Here is a 20,433-nt window from a genome sequence, read left to right on the forward strand (position 1 = left end):
TGAATGAGGGCACTGCCTGCCACCCTGGCATTACAGGAGGACAGTCACACATACTGCCAAACTTCCCGATGTGTTGCAAGAAAACAGCAAGTCACACAACAGTGTTTAATAAATCCCATTTACATAAAACAAAATACTGTATATATCTTTCTCACTGTAAAATATTTTAGACAAAAGGAAGAAAGTTATTACTATCCATAAACCTTCCATCCAGAGGCACAGACCTAACATCTGAGCGTATATTCTTTTAGACTTTTGCCTATACATGTACACAGTTTGGTAAATGATGATATTGAACAGTTTGGTAATCTTTCCTCTCTACATGAGGGTTTTAACTTGGAAAGTTATGCATTTTTATTGTGATTATTTTAATAATGCACAAAGATATTTCCATTTAGGGAGAAAGGTCTGGCTTAGTGCCACTCTTCTCCCTGCTTATACAGCACCTGTTCATACCTGCATTTCAGTATTCGTCTGTTGTATTCTAACTACTGGTTTCTCTATCGTCTCTTTAGCAACCAGTCAGAGATCCTTGAGATCAGGGAGCTTGCTTTATTCACCTTAATACCCCTAATGTTATGGCAAGACATACCACAGGCATCTAGCAAATGCATACTAAACAAGTGACTTGTAAACAAGGAAGATGAAAAAGTTCAAAGTAAAAAAAAAAGAACAATGTTTTTACTTTGTACCAAAAGGCTTCCTTTAGCCTTTATTTTTATTCCAACTTTTAAAAGACTGGACCAGAAAGACATTTTAAATGTTGCTACTTCAGTTTCACTTATATTTCCTATTAATGTAATTAATGTTACCACTGCCACTAACCCAAAGAATATTACACGCTAAAGCCAGCAGTGAATTCCATAACGAACTCACTGTTGTGTTTGAAGACTCGAATGGTTGCTCCTGAGAGTCTGGCTCCTAGAACCAGTGATGCATGGTTCAGTTCATCACTCAGAATCAGGCAACCCTGCAAAACCACAAGCACAGGAAGGTAAGAAGCTGGGGGGAAAGGTTTAGTTAGACAAACTACAAAATGCTAAAATCATTAATAATTATATCTTATTAAGGAAAGCCTGCACAATGGCAAAGTTATCAATTTACTCTGAAATCTTTGTTTATATTATTATATTAATATTATATATGATATTGATATTATATATGTTTATTAGTTTATTATATTATAATAAAATATTATATAAATCATTATTACTGCTTACATGCTATAACTTTTTCCATCCTTTTACTTTTAACCTGTGTCTTCAATTTTTTTTGTTTTGTTTTGTTTTTTAATTTTGGCCATGCCGTGTAGCTTGCAGGATCTTAGTTACCCAAATAGGGTTTGAACCTCGGCTCACAGCAGTGAAAGCACTGAGTCCTAATCACTGGACCAGGGAATTCCCTGTGTCTTTAAATTTAAAGTAGGTCTCTGGTGGAAGCCTATTTAATTTTATCTGGTCTGACAATCTCTATCTTCTAATTGGAATATATAAATCATTCATATTTAATATGATATCAATATAGTTGTGTTTAAATCTCTTCTCTTGCTTTTTGTTTTCTACTTGTCCCATCTATTCCTTGAGGAACCATATATGTATGTTAATCTAGTCCAAGTACCTCATTTCACAAAGGAAAATTTGAGGCTAAGAAAGGTTGTGACATGCTCATGGTCACACAGCTAAATCTGACCATATAACTAACCAAAAATATCTCAGGTCTTCTGCTCATTAATACACTGATTTTTCAATATACCATGCCTAGATATCAATGTTAAAATGAGACGTGTAGGGCCAGCCCATGAGGACCCTTTCAAGTTGATAGTGCCAATCTGTTAAAATGTGATTTACAAGGTCTCTTATCTTTTATCTCTTCTACTGTCCCCTCACAAACTCTACCCACAGAAAATAAAATACATACATATATATTACTTTTAACTTATTATTTACCTATATTATTACTTTTAACCTATATTATTACCTATATTATACATATATATATTATATATATATACACACACACATAATTGGCCCATATATCTCTGAACAACATGCATTACAGTAAGAACAAGTATTAGGGACCTATATATTTTCATATTTTTCTATTAGAAAAAGCCACCTGATAAATAATTTCCAAACTAAGCATCCTTTCTTCCATAATTTTAGTCTTTTATGAGAATTTATTTATGAGAATCCCTTTAAAACTGTATGAAACGAAGAAGGCAAGAGTCATCGCATGGAAGGAGGAAAGATCATGGGTTCCAGAGAAAAAGCTTCAACTGATAAAAGTCTCCATGGGATACACATATACACAAATTATATAAAATTTTATGATAGAGATATCTTTGGGTAAACTATGTGTAAAGTTTACAATAGCTTCTGGCTTGCCTGAATGCCTTACAAAACAAAAGAAGATATATACGAGGCAGTTTTCATAAATGACAGACTAAATCTTACTTTGCTAACAAGAGCAGGAATGTTCATTGAGTTTGTTGCAAATCCCATGCCATATGTCATAGCAGCTTCCACTCCCAAGAAACTTGCCACAAGCTTCTCTAGTTCTTCATGCTTGTCCAGGTTTCCTGTGCGAAGAAGTTAATGAAGTCGATACCACCAAACCCCAAATTTAAGAATTACTCATTACTTCATAAAAAGAAATCATAGTCTATGTGTTATAACCTTTTCAGACTAAGGTCTATGAAGGAGTCAGTATTAGGAAGAGTAAAGGCTCATAAAGAATACAATAGTTGAATAAAATCAGATGCAGCACCTGTGGTGGCATTTCTATAAAAAGGGTTGCCAACAATTTCTCCCATTCCTGTTCACACATGCTGGTTCCAAGTCTATGCCTTAAGGGGACTGGCAGCATCTGCTTTTATACATTTGAAGTCAGCTGCCATGTAAAATAGTCTAACTAGCTTGTTGTAAAGACAGATCATGTGGACAGGGAGGGGCTCTGGAGGATGAGGGACTATGGAAGGAAGGGGCAGGGCTCACCACTCAGCTGAGGTGCCAGACATGTAAGTGACACTATCTTGGATACTCTATCGTCAGTCATAATGCTCCACCCAGCTCCACATGGAGCCGAGATAAAATGTCAAGTCCTTTCCAAATTACAGAATCACAAGCAAATAAGTACATGTTTCTGTTTTAAGCCACTAAGTTTTGGAATGATCTGTTATGTAGCAAAAGCCAAGTTAAAAAACACCTTCCCTCACTTTGTATTATGATTTTACTTCAAATGCTCAAATTTTACATCAAGTGCTCAAATCCTTAAGAACCAAACAACACTGATTAATGATAATGGCTACATGCAGAGAGAAAAGAAGCAGAGAAAGAAGACTGCTGAACTTGGATACTATGTGTCCTTAAAGCTTAAGCAAGTCATTTATCCTCTCTGGGCCTGTTTCTTATCTGTTAAATACCAATAATAGTATTTGCTCTATCTACCCCATGACATTGTTGTAAAGATGAGAAGGGATAAGATGTTCAAGAAATTTATACAACATAAAGCGCCGTAAAGACATAAGGTGGGCTTCCCTGGTGGCACAATGGTTAAGAATCTGCCTGCCAATGCAGGGGACACGGGTTCAAGCCCTGGCCCGGGAAGATCCCACATGCCACGGAGCAACTAAGCCCGTGCGCCACAACTACTGAGCCTGCGCTCTAGAGCCCGTGAGCCACAACTACTGAGCCCATGCACCACAACTACTGAAGCCCACGCACCTAGAGCCTGTGCTCCGCCACGAGAAGCCACTGCAGTGAGAAGCCCACGCACCACAGCGAAGAGTAGCCCCCGCTCACCACAACTAGAGCAAGCTCGCGCACAGCAACAAAAACCCAATCCATCCAAAAATAAATAAATAAAATTTAAAAAGTATCCTTTAAAAAAAGATGTAAGGGGCTTCCCTGGTGGCGCAGTGGTTGGGAGTCCACCTGCCAATGCGGGGGACACGGGTTCGTGCCCCGGTCCGGGAGGATCCCACACGCCACGGAGCGGCGGGGCCCACGAGCCAAGGCCACTGGGCCTGCGCGTCCGGGGCCTGTGCTCCGCAGCGGGAGATGCCACAGCGGTGAGAGGCCCACGTACCGCAAAAAATAAAATAAAATAAAATAAAAATAAAAAAAGATGTAAGGTATGATTACTCTATGTCATCACTGCACAATGCTCCCTTAACCACATCACTGGGGATAGACCCACGTGAAGTAAGAATAAATTGTTGTTTTAATCTACTAAGTTTGGGGGTGATTCACAGTAATAAACATCCAGAAAGTTGCCTTATAACTTTTATGGTTATCAGTTCTCTTGAACAAAATGGAAAAATTAGGAATCCTCCTTTGAACTTAAATAAATTAAATCTCTTTGTAGAAATCTGTTCACTTTCACATTTTATAGACTTGTAATAATAATAAAAGAGCTAATGTTTATTGAGGGTTTACCATGTTACAAGCACTTTACATGAATTAGCTTATTTAATTCTTGAAACACCCCTATAGTGTGGGAATTATCATTAGCCCCAATTTACCAGTATGGAAGCAGAGTAACGTTCATATGCCCATGAGCTCAGTACTAGTAAGTAGTACTCTCAACCACTATCACTGACAAAAGCCAATAAAGTCAACATTAAAGTTATAAATGAAACAAATACTTAATGGAAACTTTCTAGAGATATTCTGTAAGTATAACATAATGGAAAAGATAAATATATCTCAAAACACACTGAAAGCATTAAAATCATCCATCACTTCAGAAAAATAAAGCATTCTTTTTAGCTGATCTAAACTACATGGGAAAGCATGTATTTGGATGCTCTATATAGTATTCTAGCTCTATCTCAGTATTATTCCCTCCTGAGTAAAAAAGTTAAGAATAAGAACATCAGCTGGCCAAACAGAGCTACACTTACCAATTTCCTGCCGAGTGCTGCACACTCCAACTCCATATTCCTCTAGGACTTTGGCAGCTGCCTCTTGACATGGTCCAGTATTCCGTGCAAACCCAAGATAGTTGTAGGAACCCATGTTTATAACATCTTTAATTACATTCCCTGTGTACCTGTATTTCAATAGCATAAAAGTTCATGAAACTCAAAAGCAAATCAAATACATGTGATAATAAACTTACTGATAATACAAAAGGAAGCACCCTCTATAGGAAGTAGAGAGAATATGGTCTAGATGAAAAGCAACTCAAACTCACTACCAATTAGGAAGACGGAAGTTAAAACAAAATACCAGTTTTTACTTATCAATAGGGATGTTTAAAAACTGACCATATCATGGGAATTCCCTGGCAGTCCAATGGTTAGAACTTGGCGCTTTCACTTCTGTGGCCCTGGTTCAATCCCTGGTCAGAGAACTAAGATCCTGCAAGCCATGAGGCAAAGCCAAAAAAAAATTTTTTTTAATTTTTTAAAATAAAAATAAAAACTGACTACATCCAGTGTTGGCCAGGACACTCTCATATGCTGTAGGTAAGAATATCAGTCAGTACGTTTCTTTGGAGGGCAGTTTGACAGTACTTCTCTATTAAAAGATATACATATATTTGACTCATCAATTCCTACACACATATAAAAGGATATATGCTTAAGGATCCTTTAAGAGTCACTACACAATTTATCTACAGTGTCCCTTTCTCAGGCACACAGACCAGTGACTTTCCACATGGTGGAAGCTCAGTCAGCCTGGGACCCCAAGTGAGGACAACATGGTTCAGAGGCTCCACCGATCTAAGACGGACATGAAGTAGGGACAAGAAATAAACTGCTTCTGTCTTAATGCTGAGGTTTTGGGGGTTTTTAACACAGGATGATGTAGCCCAATCTACTCTACATTATATGTATCTATACTGTAGAACACTAAGCAGCCACTACAAATAGTGAGCTTGCTGTGAACGTACACAAGAAGGATGCTGTCACCAGTATGTTAGCAAGTAAAAAAAGCGAGATATAAAATAATTTCTATAGTATGATCCCATTTTTGTAAATCAAAAACTACCTGTGTGCAACCCCAGTAATACACTATATATATATATACATGCAATAGAAAACATATGGAGGAATAATATACAATAACCTGATAACAATGGTCACCTCTGGGAAATGAGGATTTGTGGGGAAGTGGATTTGCAAAAGGATAGTGGTTAGCTGTCATAGGGGACCTTCAGTTTATTTGTATTATTTGTCTTTTTAAAAAAACGATAACCATACAACCATGTAATGCCTGTACAATATAAACAAAACAAAATCTTACGAATATAAAAGGTTTTCTAAACAATTCAATCCATTTAAGTAAAAACACTCCTTGAATCATTTGAGAAATCAAAATATCCATAAATAAATTCAGATAACTGATTCTGGTAAATGGCATAACAGAAAGGATGGTTTTTCTTTGTGTGAGTTTTTTTAATAAGTCAAATTTTGTTTTCAACTATAATCCAACACAGTGACAAATGTAGTAGCAAAATGCATTTAAAAAATCTCAGGACGGGGCTTCCCTGGTGGCGCAGTGGTTGAGAGCCCGCCTGCCGATGCAGGGGACACGGGTTCGTGCCCTGGTCCGGGAAGATCCCACATGCCGCGGAGCGGCTGGGCCCGTGAACCATGGCCGTTGAGCCTGCGCGTCCAGAGCCTGTGCTCCGCAACGGGAGAGGCCACAACAGCGCGAGGCCCACGTACCGCCAAAAAAAAAAAATCTCAGGACTCCCCTGGTGGCACAGTGGTTAAGAATCCGCCTGCCAATTCAGGGGACACGGGTTCAAGCCTGGTCCTGGAAGATCCCACATGACGCGGAGCAACTAAGCCCATGCGCCACAACTACTGAGCCTGCACTCTAGAGCCTGTGAGCCACAACTACTGAACCCTCACGCCACAACTACTGAAGCCACCTAGAGCCTATGCTCCGCAACAAGAGAAGCCACCACAGTGAGAAGCCTGCACACTGCAACAAAGAGTAGCCCCCGCTCACCGCAACCAGAGAAAGCCCGTGTGCAACAACGAAGACCCAACACAGCCAAAATTAAATAAGTACATAAATTTATTTTTTTTTTAATCTCAGTAACAATGAACAATATGAAAGGAAACTAATCATGCTGTATTGTACTCTCAGCTTCCACTCCTATTTTGACAGAATATTCAAATTGCAATACAATATCTTCTGAAGTGAAGAAATTCTTTTTTTGTTGTCAAGAAACAATTTCCCAACCGAGACTCACTTGAACGACCAGTTGTAATCATGAGACTGTCTCTCCATGATGTCCACCCTGGCCCCAGGCACACTGCAGATGGGCCGATTCCAGTTGTCTCTAATCCTCATGTAGAGGTTCCTTGTATAGAAGTTTTCGAAATCCTGATACAATGACACAAAGTCCTGCCAAAAAATGGTGAAAATACTATAAATTAAACTGAGTTCCTTTGAAAAGTTTTACAACCTCCCTTTTCGTAATGCAAGAGCACTTTAGACTAAGACGTCAATTATACAGAATTAACTGATATGGAGAACATTGGAAAGGCATCAATTCCTTATGTTATTTTAAAACAACTCAATCAGGTAAAAGTCACTTAGCTTTGACCATTGAGCTATAAGAAATGGTTGCAAGTAACTATCTGACTGCTCGAAAGTAGAGCCAAAGAACTTAACTTAGTAAAGCAGGCCTCATAAAAATAAAACCTGGTTTGTACAATTCTGTCTTAAATGGTTTTCCTTCCTCAAAACCTTAAAAACATGGCTCTTCTGCCCCGCCCCCACCAGTAATATATTAGGGGAAATGCCATAAAAACCCCTATAATTCCAGTTTCAACCAAGAAAAATAATTCCAAAATTAAGATTTCATTCTCTGCATATTTTCAAGGATCAAAATGAAACAAATCCAAAGAAAAATTATAAACAAGAAACACTAAAAGGTAGGTTATAGAAAGACACCTACTTGAGGTTTCTTTCCTTGGATGGGCGTTTTTTAAAAATCTCAAAATGGGACTTCCCTGGTGGCGCAGTGGTTAAGAATCCTCCTGCCAATGCAGGGGACACGGGTTCGATCCCTGGCCCGGGAAGATCCCACATACCGCGGAGCAACTAAGCCCATGCGCCACAACTACTGAGCCTGCGCTCTAGAGCCCATGAAACACAACTACTGAAGCCCACACACCTAGAGCTTGTGCTCCGCAACAAGAGAAGCCACCACAATGAGAAGCCCGCACACCGCACAGAAGAGTAGCCCCCAATTGCCTGAACTAGAAAAAGTCCGCGCGCAGCAACGAAGACCCAGTGCAGCCAAAAAATAATTTTTTAAAAAAATCTCAAAATGAATTTTCATGATCAGGGATTTAAAGCTCTCCTTTCCTCCCTGAAATTAAGTTATGCTAAAATTTAAGTCTGTAAAAATTAAGTCACAGTGAAGCTTTAATTAATGCATAATGTTCTGCTCAGAACACAGTGACCAGACCACATGAGGTCTACTTGAAGGTAAAGAGTAAACCAAACAAAAAGAAAACTGTACAGCTTTATGATAGCCAGCAAATCACTAAGCTTCTAGCCCTCAGATCTGGCCTGGTGCCAATCTAAATTCATCTTTTAAATAAGCTACTCAAAAACATTAAAAGTTTAAGCCTTATTCTGTAAAAGATTTTCATTGCTAAAGAAGGCTCTACATAAAACTTTAAAATTAACAACCTTCTACGACATTGGACTCTAAAAGTGCCTACTAAATAAGCCTCACAGTAGATAAAAATCTCCTTAAATAAAGCTAAGCAGAGTCACAAAGAACTCAGGAATTTGTGGTAGCTGATACCATCTCTCCTGCAATTGGTTCTAACATTTACATTCCCTTAAAAGAAAATATCCATAAATAATGTGTCTGTCACAATTGGAAATTTATTACTTAAATACTATGTCCCGTTTGATAGTCTTTTCTTTCAACATACTGGATCAATTAAAACTGGAACAGACACCCAAATTCTAATTAAGGACTTTCCTTTAACTATTATTCACCATGCATTTATTTCACAAAGGAAAAAACAAAAAACCAGTCTCCAGTCCTTTTCAATGGGTAAACGGTACTAGCTCATCTTGATCTCATTTCTTTACAACTTCCTAAAACTGCACATCAATGTTAAAGGTATTAACTCAAATACTTGGGAGAAATACTCCATCATGGACAAATTTTTATTAGCGACAAAAAGCAGTATTTTTTGCTTTTAGTATATAAATATCAGAAAAAACTTAAGCGTCTGGTCCTATCTACCAGAAGGGTTACTAAACCCCAAAGAGAAAAGGGCTGCAGACCAGAATGAGGTGAGCTTTGGGTAACCTGTGACAGAGCTGTGTGAGGTTAGGAGGGCAGGGACGGGCTCTGATCTGAACAGAGAGACCGCCAAGATCAGGGAGCTCTGGCTCTCCTTACAAGGAGAGAACGACTAAGTCCCTGAGAAGGGAACAGGCTTGCACAGTGAGGAAGCTGTCACAGTGAGGGATGTTAGAGACCCAAAGCAGGTGAGACAGATGGTAGAAGACAGGGACTTGTGGCCAGGGTAGCAGCTTTGACTGCAGTTAGAAGGTTCGGTAGAGATCTGAAGGGATGCTAACCAAACTCGCTGCAGCTTTGCGATGAAGTAGGAAAGGGGATGGAAGGGGACCACGATTTGAGGTTCTAGTTCTAGGCAGTAAGAACGTCTGTTTCTAAAAACATGTACACGTTACACTTTAAATATTTTAGGACTAGGGGTAAACTAGAGGACTTATGTTTTCATTCATTCTTTCAAATCTTTTATTGGACACTCAATATATGTTTGATTCATTGCTAGACTTGGGATACATTAAGGACAGGACAGTTCCCTCTGCAAACAATGACACCCACACCCCATCCTGCTCCACATCCCCCTCCCCCTCTTCTTCCTCCTCACTTTAGTCACTGTGAAATGACTTTAGTCAGGGCCAACCTAATACTCATTTGTTCAGGCACTGAACCAACATTTACTGAGCAGTACTTTCCAGGCACTAAGCAAGGCACTGGGGATAAAAATGAGTAAGACACAACCTCTACACACTGAAGGATCTCTTAATGTAGTGGAGGGGCACACAGATAAAGTTACAACACAATATAACAAGTACTGTAGAGGGAGGCTGGCCCAGAGACAGCCTAACTGGTAGGTGAGTGGCACTGATAGAGTCAAGTTCAAACAGCCTTACGGATACCCTCCTCATGGACACCTCCTGAAGATCTTTACAAACCCCATACACCAGCACATATCCATGATAAGCAGAAATGAAACCTAGCTAAGACCACCTTAGATTGTTGGGCTTGAGGTACTAACAAGTTAAGTGACTTCTACTGCTGGCCTGAAAGGCAAAATTGAAATTCATGGATCTGTTAATTAGGGATCAGTGAAGACCTCACCAAAAGTAGTCTGGGGTCATCTTCATTACCCAATAAATATCCTTTATTATTTAAGCCTATTTGAGGTAAGTCTTGTAGAAAACATCCTATATATTGTTTAAAATAAATAGGCACCTATTCTACTGTCTATGCAGGCCTTAAGATCACAGGGTAATCTATTAATATATAACCAGTGGGATCTGCAGCACCCCAAAACCCAACACTTTAATATTAATCTGCAGGAAAGCTATGACTGTTCATACCAAGTGGGATAAAAAAGAGCTGTAAAGAGCAACACATCTCTTCAGGTCAGGTTTTGCCACCAAATGTGTTAAAAAAAAAACTTTTGGTTTTCAGATATTTTAGAGTTTTGATCGTAGATATGGGACTGTGAACCTTCTGGAAAAATATAGGATGATCCTGACAAGTGAAATTGTGCCCCAAAGAGTTAACAGAAGTTGATAACTAAGAAAAGTCTTGAACTTGTCTTACAGAACAACAGGTAAGGGAACAGCTTGTTAAAAACCCTTTGCTCGTAAACTGCTTTCATTGATCGAGTTCGCCTTAGTTTTTTTTCTTTCTCTTTTTTTGCCTCTTTTATAACTGCAGGCCTCCCCAGCTTTCACACAGCCCCAGTTGTTTTAAAGGAACTTGGAGTCTGCTCCTGCCCAGTGTAAGCTGGCTGGGGGCTGCTTGGGACCACTGACCCTAAAACTGGGGCTGCACAGATGTTCAGTAAATGGCCTTTTAACATCAGAGGGCCAGAAAACTCCACCCTCAGATCAAGCTAAGCGACTCTAGTTTGAATATGAAGACGCATGTAACCCAAATGTGCCTGTGCAGAACAAGGATTACCTCACCTTTTCCCTGGCTTTAATCACCTTTCTCTATGCCTAAGACCACGCTTGCTTATCCCATAAATACCCCGACTTCCTTGCCTTCAGGGAGGTGGCCCTGAGACTTGTTCTTCCATCTCCTCGCTTGGCTGCCTTATGAATAAACTCTTGGCTGTAAACCAACCCGAGTCTCAGTGTTTGGCTTGCGGCATCTTGGGCAAACAGACCTGGTTCAGTAACACAAGTATTATTCTGGTATTTACATATTAAGCACCATATTAACCTCTGCACATAAATGAGTTCTGAAAGCTAATTTCAAAAAAAAATCACAGGGGAAAAAGGTTGGGTGCTACCACTTTCAGAAGTTGACATTATCAAAATTGGCCATGTTCGTTAAGACAATTCAGGCCAACATAGATGCATGCCCAGATACTTTTATATGATGAGGATAAAGATGATGAATAATCACATCAATAGAAACAGGAGTTCCCAATTACTGAGTGCTTATGATATGTGTTGCCAAGTGCTTCACATATATTTTCTCTTAAGTATCCCTGAACTCTCTTACAGAAGCTATTACTCCCATTTTCAGAAAGGCAAAATGGCTTTCCCACCTAGAGACCTGGCCAGAAGCAGTGCCAGGAACTGATCCAGGTCTTTTAATTCCAGAGTCTATGCTCCTAACCCTAGCCACAATGCCTCCCATTCTGTGCTGCTACTAAGTCAATCTGAAATAACTTTCTACGGCATTCAAAGCACATTAAGACCACTGGACTATTGGCCTTCCCACCCCTTTCCTATGGTCGGCCTACAGCCAGCATGTGTGTATGTGCAAGCACACACAGAAGCACACATTCACACACACACACATTCAGTAATAATGTACAATAAAACTCTTTAAAAAGGTTTATTTTGGATATAGCTTTTCAGTGAGAAATCCCAAGAGGAAACAGCTGACTGCTCTATACAATGGAATATGATTCAGCAATTAAAAAATGAATTACTGAAATATACCACAACATGGATGAACCTCAAAAACATTCCAAGTGACAGAAGCCAGACACAAAAGATCACACATTGTATGATCCCATTTATATGAAATGTCTAGAGACAGAAAGTAGATTAGTGGTTGCCTAGCGTGGGGTGCAGGAGGAAGGGGTGAATGTTAATGGGTATGGGGTTTCTTCTTCAGATAATGAAAACGTTATAAAATTAGCTTATGGTGTTGGCTGTACACTTTCTGTAAATAGTAATAAAAATCATTCAACTGTACATTTTAAACAGGTGAACTTTATGGTACATAAATTATATCTCAATAAAGCTATTTAAAAAAAAATTAAGTAGGGAATTCCTTGGCAGTCCAGGGGTTAGGACTCTGTGCTTCCACTGCAGGGGGCATGGATTAGACCCCTGGTCGGGGAACTAAGATCCTGCAAGTGGCACGGTGCGGCCCAAAAAAAAGGTGACTGCTTGACTGCTGTCCTGGGCTCCACACTTACCACAAAACTATGGAAAGCAGACCTCTTTTTAAACCCACAGAACTAAAAAATCAAACCAATTGATAATCCCCAGCTTAATATATCAAGCAACCATACTCATTGTTTCCAAAGATACTGCTAAAGTGACAATTATCAGAATATTCTTAGTAAGCTACTTTTTGAAGGAGGTCAAGAATAAATCCTTCCAGGAATTCGAATTAATGTATTTTAATTCTTTTGTATCTTGAAAATTAAAATATATCAGGATATAGACATATAATGTCCCTTCCCAGTATCCTATCCCTCCCATTTCTGAATATATGATCATGAACTATAGAGGCAAATGTTAAAGTTTAGTAAGTGTGTGGTAACTACCTACCACAATCTACTCCTTAGATTTCTAGGTATTTCCTATCTAGATACTAGAACATTTTTATTAATTCAAGCTTTTACTATACCTATCACATACATGTTTCTGAACTACTAGCCTCACCTCACACAAAAAAGAAACCAGACTGAGAGAAAACATTTTTACCTAAAACACCACCAATAACAGAAGATCAAGCAGTAAAGAATTCCAATAATTTTAGCAATTTATATAAAATAGAACACATTTATGCTAACTCATCTTTATTAGCATGACCATGTGGTTCCTTTCTACCCAAAGCAACATATGAAGAAGAACTTGCATAAATAGTTTAAACAGGCTCTCTTTTGTAATGGAATGAGGGAGAAAATAAGGATGTGGTTATGAACACTACTCACGCAGAGAAATGAGAAAGCATCAACATTATATTTGCATTTTATGATCCTAAGCAAGCACTTTCCCTCACCTCTTCCCAGTGTAACACTTAAAAACTGGCCTATCCCTCTCACTACATCTAAACCAGCATCAGAAAACAAACACGATCTGCCATAACACTAAATGAGCCTTCCTTCCCTTCTAATAGCTGAATTTTTATAAGAAAATGGCAGAATTCAGCTGTTTTAGCTGCTAATATTATCTACTGTGAAAATCCTACTAAAATGAATTTGAATAAACTAGTACAGTCCTCCCCTAAACAAACTCTAGAGGCAAATGTCCCCCTCCATCCTACATATTTCCTCCTATTACTTCTTTCAAGAATTATTTCCTGGGGACTTCCCTGGTGGCACAGTGGCTAAGAATCCACCTGCCGATGCAGGGGACATGGGTTCGAGCCCTAGTCCGGGAAGATCCCACATGCCACGGAGCAACTAAGCCTGTGCGCCACAACTACTGAGCCTGTGCTCTAGAGCCCAAGAACCACAACTACTGAGCCCGTGTGTCACGACTACTGAAGCCCGTGAGCCTGGAGCCCGTGCTCCACAACAAGAGAAGCCACTGCAATGAGAAGCCCGCGCACCACAACAAAGAGTAGCTCCCACTCGCCGCAACTAGAGAAAGCCCGCACGCAGCAACAAAGACCCAACACAGCCAAAAATTAAAATTAATTAATTTTTTTAAAAAAGAATTATTTCCTGATTAACTCTATGCTACTCAGTTTACTTTTTGTTCTACATCTGCATACAATTCAAGTACTATTTACCTGCATAGTGCTTTGCAAAGGCCCATAATTTTGAAGTATTTATGCTCCTTCAACAAAATTAGAAACTACTTAAGAAGAAAATCCACGTGTTCCAATTCTTTTTTATTTTAATTTATTTTATTTAAGTAATTTTTTTTGGCTGTGTTGGGTCTTCGTTACTGCATGCTGTCTTTTCTCTAGTATTGGCGAGCGGGGCTACTCTTCGTTCAGAGCATGGGCTCCAGGCGCATGGGCTTCAGTAGTTGTGGCACATAGGCTCAGTAGTTGTGGCCCGCAGGCTCTAGAGCGCAGGCTCAGTAGTTGTGGCACACGGGCTTAGTTGCTCCACAGCATGTGGGATCTTCCCGGACCAGGGATCAAACACGTGTTCCCTGCATTGGCAGGCGGATTCTTCTTCTTTTTTTTTTTCTTTAAAATAGATCTTTATTGGAGCATAATTGTTTTACAATACTGTGCTAGCCTCTGTTGCACAATAAAGCGAATCAGCCACGTGCATACACACGTCCCCACATCACCTCCCTCCTGAGCCTCCCTCCCATTCTCCCTATCCCACCCCTCTAGGTCATCTCAAAGCACTGCGCCGATCTCCTTGTGCTATGCTGCTGCTTCCCACCAGCCAACTATTTTACATTCGGTAGTGTATGTATGTTGATGCTACTCTCACTTTGCCCCAGCTTCGTCCTCCCACCCCATGTCCTCAAGTCCATTTTCTGTGTCTACGTCTTTATTCCTGCCCTGCAACTAGGTTCATCAGTACATTTAAAAAAATATATTCCATATGTATGTGTTAGCATATGGTATTTCTTTTTCTCTTTCTGACTTACTTCACTCTGTATGACAGACTCTTGGTCTATCCACTTCACTACAAATAACTCAATTTCATTTCTTTTTATGGCTGAGTAATATTCCATTGTATATATGTGCCATCTTTACCCATTCATTTAGCGGGCGGATTCATAACCACTGTGCCACCAGGGAAGACCCCTCCAATTCTTTTACACAAAGTTAAGTACACACAGGCAGCCCCAATACTTAAACAGTCAATTTACCCTCTGGAGACATGAAAAAGTTGCAAAGATTATGTCCTCATTCACAAAATAATTCAGATGCATCTCCATCGGTTCATTCATTCGTTCATCACACTTTGAGACAGCAGCAGCTGTGCAAACTCTCCAGTCACTCCCCTGCTCAAAAATGCCCATGACTCCTCACTGCCTACCAAACATTCAAAACACAATTTCTCATACATTCACTTTCCAGGTTCTCCCAAACATTCCTCATGCCTTTGTGTACACTTCTATCCCCTCAGCAGGAACACTGTCTACGCCACAGTCAGCATTCCCCCCACCCCCATCTCTACATGTCAATTATTAGGTCTCTACAGTGTTTAGACACTATGAGAGGTCCCTGTATATACTTCTAGTTTGAATATGTGAATAAAACTTTAGCCCCCATCAGTCACAACCACCATCACCTCAGTCTAGCAGGAATATACTGGTTTGTACACAAGTCATTGTAATACTGTACAACACAGTAAGTACACAGTAAGCTAATAACCTATAGTAAGTAGGCCATACCTAAGGGATGTAAAAAAATCAACATATTGTGGATGCACCCTACCAGAAAATCTATTTGGGATGTACAGGGGTAGAAAAAAGTGAATCAAAGAAATTTAGCTTGTTTTCAATGATGAAAATTAGTTTCACCTACTGGACCGAATTCTGAATGCAGGGCTTTGCTTGCATTAGATATCCAAAATATACCTTTTTTTTTTTAATACATCAGGTTCTTATTAGTTATCCAAAAAATACCTTCTTAATGAAATGAACTTGTAGGCATTTCAGGGCAATGAGAAAGAGGGCCAACTTGTGGTACCAGGGCTGGGAAGGGTGCAGAATGGTTGAGATGAGAGAAGAACGCCTGGATCCTCAGTTCTCCCAGTTTTCAGGATCCTCAATCCTTATGCTGATTGGTTCTGGCTTCCTAGTAGCTGATGAGGTCCTTTCCTTTCCCATGTTTCTTGGTGCTTTCTCCCCCTTCCCATGTCTCCATCATCCATTCCCAGTGTTTACTGGCTCCCCTCTCAGTGTTGATCTCAGTGCCACCACATCTGCCTCTCTCCTCTAATGTCCCATGAAAGTGAGATGTATGATAGACAAAAAATTTCTAACTTCTGAATCCCTTCTCTAATCTAGTGCATTCCCTGGGCTAGAGGACAACTCTCTCCATACTTCACATGCCAAGAACAAACAAGTTTGTTTTTCATAAAATCAGGCATTTTTCACTCTAATTCTATTTTTTTTTTTAATGAAAAAAAAAACTTTATTATGGGATAAAGAAAATCTTTTATCACTTTAAATAATAAAATTTAAAACATTAAAAAAAATGCCCATAGGGGCTTCCCTGGTGGCGCAGTGGTTGAGAGTCCGCCTGCCGATGCAGGGGACGCGGGTTCGTGCCCCGGTCTGGGAGGATCCCACATGCCGCGGAGCGGCTGGGCCAGTGAGCCATGGCCGCTGAGCCTGCGCGTCCGGAGCCTGTGCTTCGCGACGGGAGAGGCCACGGCAGTGAGAGGCCCGCGTACAGCACAAAAAAAAAAAAAAAAAAAAAAAAAAAAAATGCCCATAAAGAAATATTTTGGTTTGGGAAAGAACATAGTGTTCCTTAGTCCAAGACAAATTAGGTTGTTTTATTTTCTTTAATCTTATTGGAGTACAGTTGATTTACAACTTTTTTTTTAAGAGTAGATAATACATGTATACTGTACAAAACTCTAGAGGCACAAAGGAGTATGCAGAGAAAAGTGAAGTGAGGTGAATGCCATCCTCCTCCCCAGAGACAATCAGTATCATCTGTTTACTATTACTAAAACAAGATAGTTTTCCACAGAAACAGAGTAGCTCAGCCAAATTCTGCTTCAGGGCTTGTTTTTTTTTGTGGAGAAGAGGTGATCTGTGAACCAGACATGTATGTGTAATGTGCCTATGTGAAAACACAACATGAGTTCTAAAGAACACAATCTTTCCAGAAGACTGTAGACACAACTTGGGATACAGTACGGTATTGTGAACAGAAAGGACATGGCTTCTGGCTCTTCACAGAACTGTGTCCACATACCAGCTCTGACATTAGGCATCTTGGGAAATGTTACTTAACCTGTGAACTTTAGCTTTCTTTTCCGTAAAATAAGAATTGATTCTTGTGATCATTAAATTAAAACATGTTAAATGCTTTGATTTCTCCATGCCTTTACCCTTGTTTTTAGCTTCTCTTGTGGAATGTTTTCATTTAACTGCATCTAGAATATTTTTTATTTTAATGTATACCCAAATATCTAAAGAAAAAAATGAGTGAAAACAGCAAGATAAGAGGCTTCCATTTACAGAATCAAAGACTAACAATTACCTTTTGTTCTTCTCTTTCTGTTGCATGGTGACACTTTTCAATTCTCCAATGCCTTAAGAAATCTCGAAGATATCCAAAGAGAGTGAGGACACCGTACCCCACATAAGTAAGCACAGCAACCAGCATTGGCGTCTCTTCAAAACCTTCATTAAATGGTTTTTTATATAGTCCTCCATTTTGTGTAACATGATGTATCTAAAAGGGAGGTTAAAAATGTTTCTTTCAGTCATGGTAAGAAAAAGAGTGCTACTTAAAATCTGAGTCCTTACAGATTTGCATACCTTCGGAATTCTCTAAGTAATTGTCAACCCCCCATCACCACTACCAAACATCTGCTAAGTTCTAAGCGGGGCCTAATTTTTTTCTGTGGAAATAAGTTTTAAGTTATACATACTTCAGATGAACAGCAAAGAAAAACAAGGGGAGAAGGACTGTGTAAGAACAACGCTTAACGCTGATTTCTATCACTTGATTTTATGAAAGAGATCCTAAAATGCTATGGTTAGAGAATGCATAATTTTCTTTGTCTTAATGAAGAAAATAAAAAATATAAATCAACAAAGAGAAAGTCTATCCTGAAAATAGTATATTAGCTTACAAATAATCAAAAGTAAATTCAGTTTTAGAATAAAATAAAATATTTGTAAATGTTTTACTGCTAAATATTCTTAAAGTCACTGAGCCACAGCATTTCAAATAATTATTAGCACTAGGCCTCTATGGAAACACATAGTTTATACTAGCCTTTGTTGTCAGTGGTAACACAAATAAATTATTCACAAAAATAAAATGCTTACATTAAGTGATCCAGCATTGTATAACGCAGGAAGAAAGTGGAATCCAACACAAGGGGAAAAACTGTTAGAGTGATCACTAAACAGTCCTGAAATCATTCTGTCCACCTTCATCTTGACCTAGTGACCTTTTCCAAACATAAGATTATCCCTAGTTTCCTCTTTAGGGATATCCAAATTTTTTTTTTTTTTTTTTGCGGTATGTGGGCCTCTCACTGTTGTGGCCTCTCCCGTTGCGGAGCACAGGCTCCGGACGCACAGGCTCAGTGGCCATGTCTCACGGGCCCAGCCACTCCGCGGCACGTGGGATCTTCCCGGACTGGGGCACGAACCTGTGTCCCCTGCATCAGCAGGCGGACTCTCAACCACTGTGCCACCAGGGAAGCCCAGGGATATCCAAATTTTAACATACAAACACCAAGGTACTGTACTTTGATCTCATAGCTGAAAGCTGTTTACTCTTTGGTCAATTTTAATGGAAATGTTGTTTTACAGAAAAATTCCACTAAAGTAGTTTGTGTGTCAACTTTAATCTTAACTCTGAAACAACTGATTGCTGTGAGGATGGTCAATCACGATTTACCAGGAACATATTTTCTACTGAGCACTGTACTAGAGTTAAGAAGAATTCCAAAGGAATAAAAAATTCTTTCTTGGCCTCTCAGGCAACCTGATCGAAGAGCTAAATATTAGTTTGGGAAAGCTACTAGAATGCTACAAGTTAGGACAGTTTGGAAACAAATTACTGTATTTGACAAAGACATTTGGATAGGCATGATACATGAAATCTGTTGGTAATGATTCAATTTGATGGCCTAAAGAACCTCTGAAAACTATTTGTAAAACTGGCTTAGGTCTTCATCAATCTCTTCCCCAGTGGTGGAATTTTGTGCTAACATTTACTGCTTAAACTTTCATGCAGGAGCAAAGTTGTAATGTGTTTAGAACAGAATAGCTAAAAATGAACCAATATCTGAAGACAGAAAATTGTTTAAAAATTAGTAATAACAGGGCTTCCCTGGTGGCGCAGTGGTTGAGAGTCCACCTGCCGATGCAGGGGACACGGGTTCGTGCCCCGGTCTGGGAGGATCCCACATGCCGCGGAGCGGCTAGGCCCGTGAGCCATGGCCGCTGAGCCTGCGCGTCCAGAGCCTGTGCTCCGCAACGGGAGAGGCCACAACAGTGAGAGGACCGCGTACTGCAAAAAAAAAAAAAAAATTAGTAATAACATGTAAGCAAGCAATTAAGCTGGAAAAAGCAAAATCAAGAGCACTTAAAACACAAGAAAAATAACATTCTGATTATTTTGTTTTTTAATAAATTTATTTATTTTATTTATTTATTTTTGGTTGCATTGGGTCTTCCCTGCGGTGTGTGGCCTTCTCATTGCGGTGGCTTCTCTTGTTGCCGAGCGCGGGCTCTAAGCATGTAGGCTTCAGTAGCTGTGGCACGTGGGCTCAGTAGTTGTGGCTCACAGGCTCTAGAGTGCAGGCTCAGTAGTTGTGCCGCGTGGGCTTAGTTGCTCTGTGGCATGTGTGATTTTCGCGGACCAGGGCTCGAACCCGTGTCCCCTGCACTGGCAGGCAGATTCTTAACCGCTGCGCCTCCAGGGAAGCCCCTGATTATCTTTTTAAAAAACTATATCTAAAAATATTTTGCCATAAGAACACACCAGTACCCAACTCACTGTAACTCTGAAATTGTTTACACTATTTTCTCTCAACTGAACATACTAGTAAAAAGTAAGGCAATTTTCGGAGCTCCTAAGTCTCTAAAAAATGTGTGGCAGATTTATATGCCAGTAATGCTGTGGGTGGATCTCTTTAAAAAGAGATCCACCTTTATTTCAGAGACACCCAAACCAGCAAGACCAAGTAAATTTATACAGTTGGTTGGACTGACTAGGAAGGAGAAAGTTAAATCATTAGTTTGCTTTTAAATATTGTGTGATTCTATCACAGCCTCATTTAATAAAATTAAATGC

General features: G+C 39.6%; 1 protein-coding gene across 1 annotated transcript in view; it reads right to left on the reverse strand.

The window, feature by feature from the left end:
* Positions 1–20,433, reverse strand: part of SPTLC2 (serine palmitoyltransferase long chain base subunit 2) — a 113,944-nt gene that overhangs the window by 69,043 nt on the left and 24,468 nt on the right. Inside the window, exons 2-6 of the mRNA XM_079699265.1 lie at positions 17,656–17,850; positions 7,213–7,367; positions 4,904–5,052; positions 2,454–2,578; positions 877–970 (exon numbers count right to left, since the gene is read on the reverse strand). Coding sequence (XP_079555391.1) covers positions 877–970; positions 2,454–2,578; positions 4,904–5,052; positions 7,213–7,367; positions 17,656–17,850 — 718 coding nt within the window. The remainder of the gene's footprint in view (positions 1–876; positions 971–2,453; positions 2,579–4,903; positions 5,053–7,212; positions 7,368–17,655; positions 17,851–20,433) is intronic.

This window comes from Hyperoodon ampullatus (assembly GCF_949752795.1).
Source record: "Hyperoodon ampullatus genome assembly, chromosome: 3".
NCBI lineage: Eukaryota > Metazoa > Chordata > Mammalia > Artiodactyla > Ziphiidae > Hyperoodon > Hyperoodon ampullatus.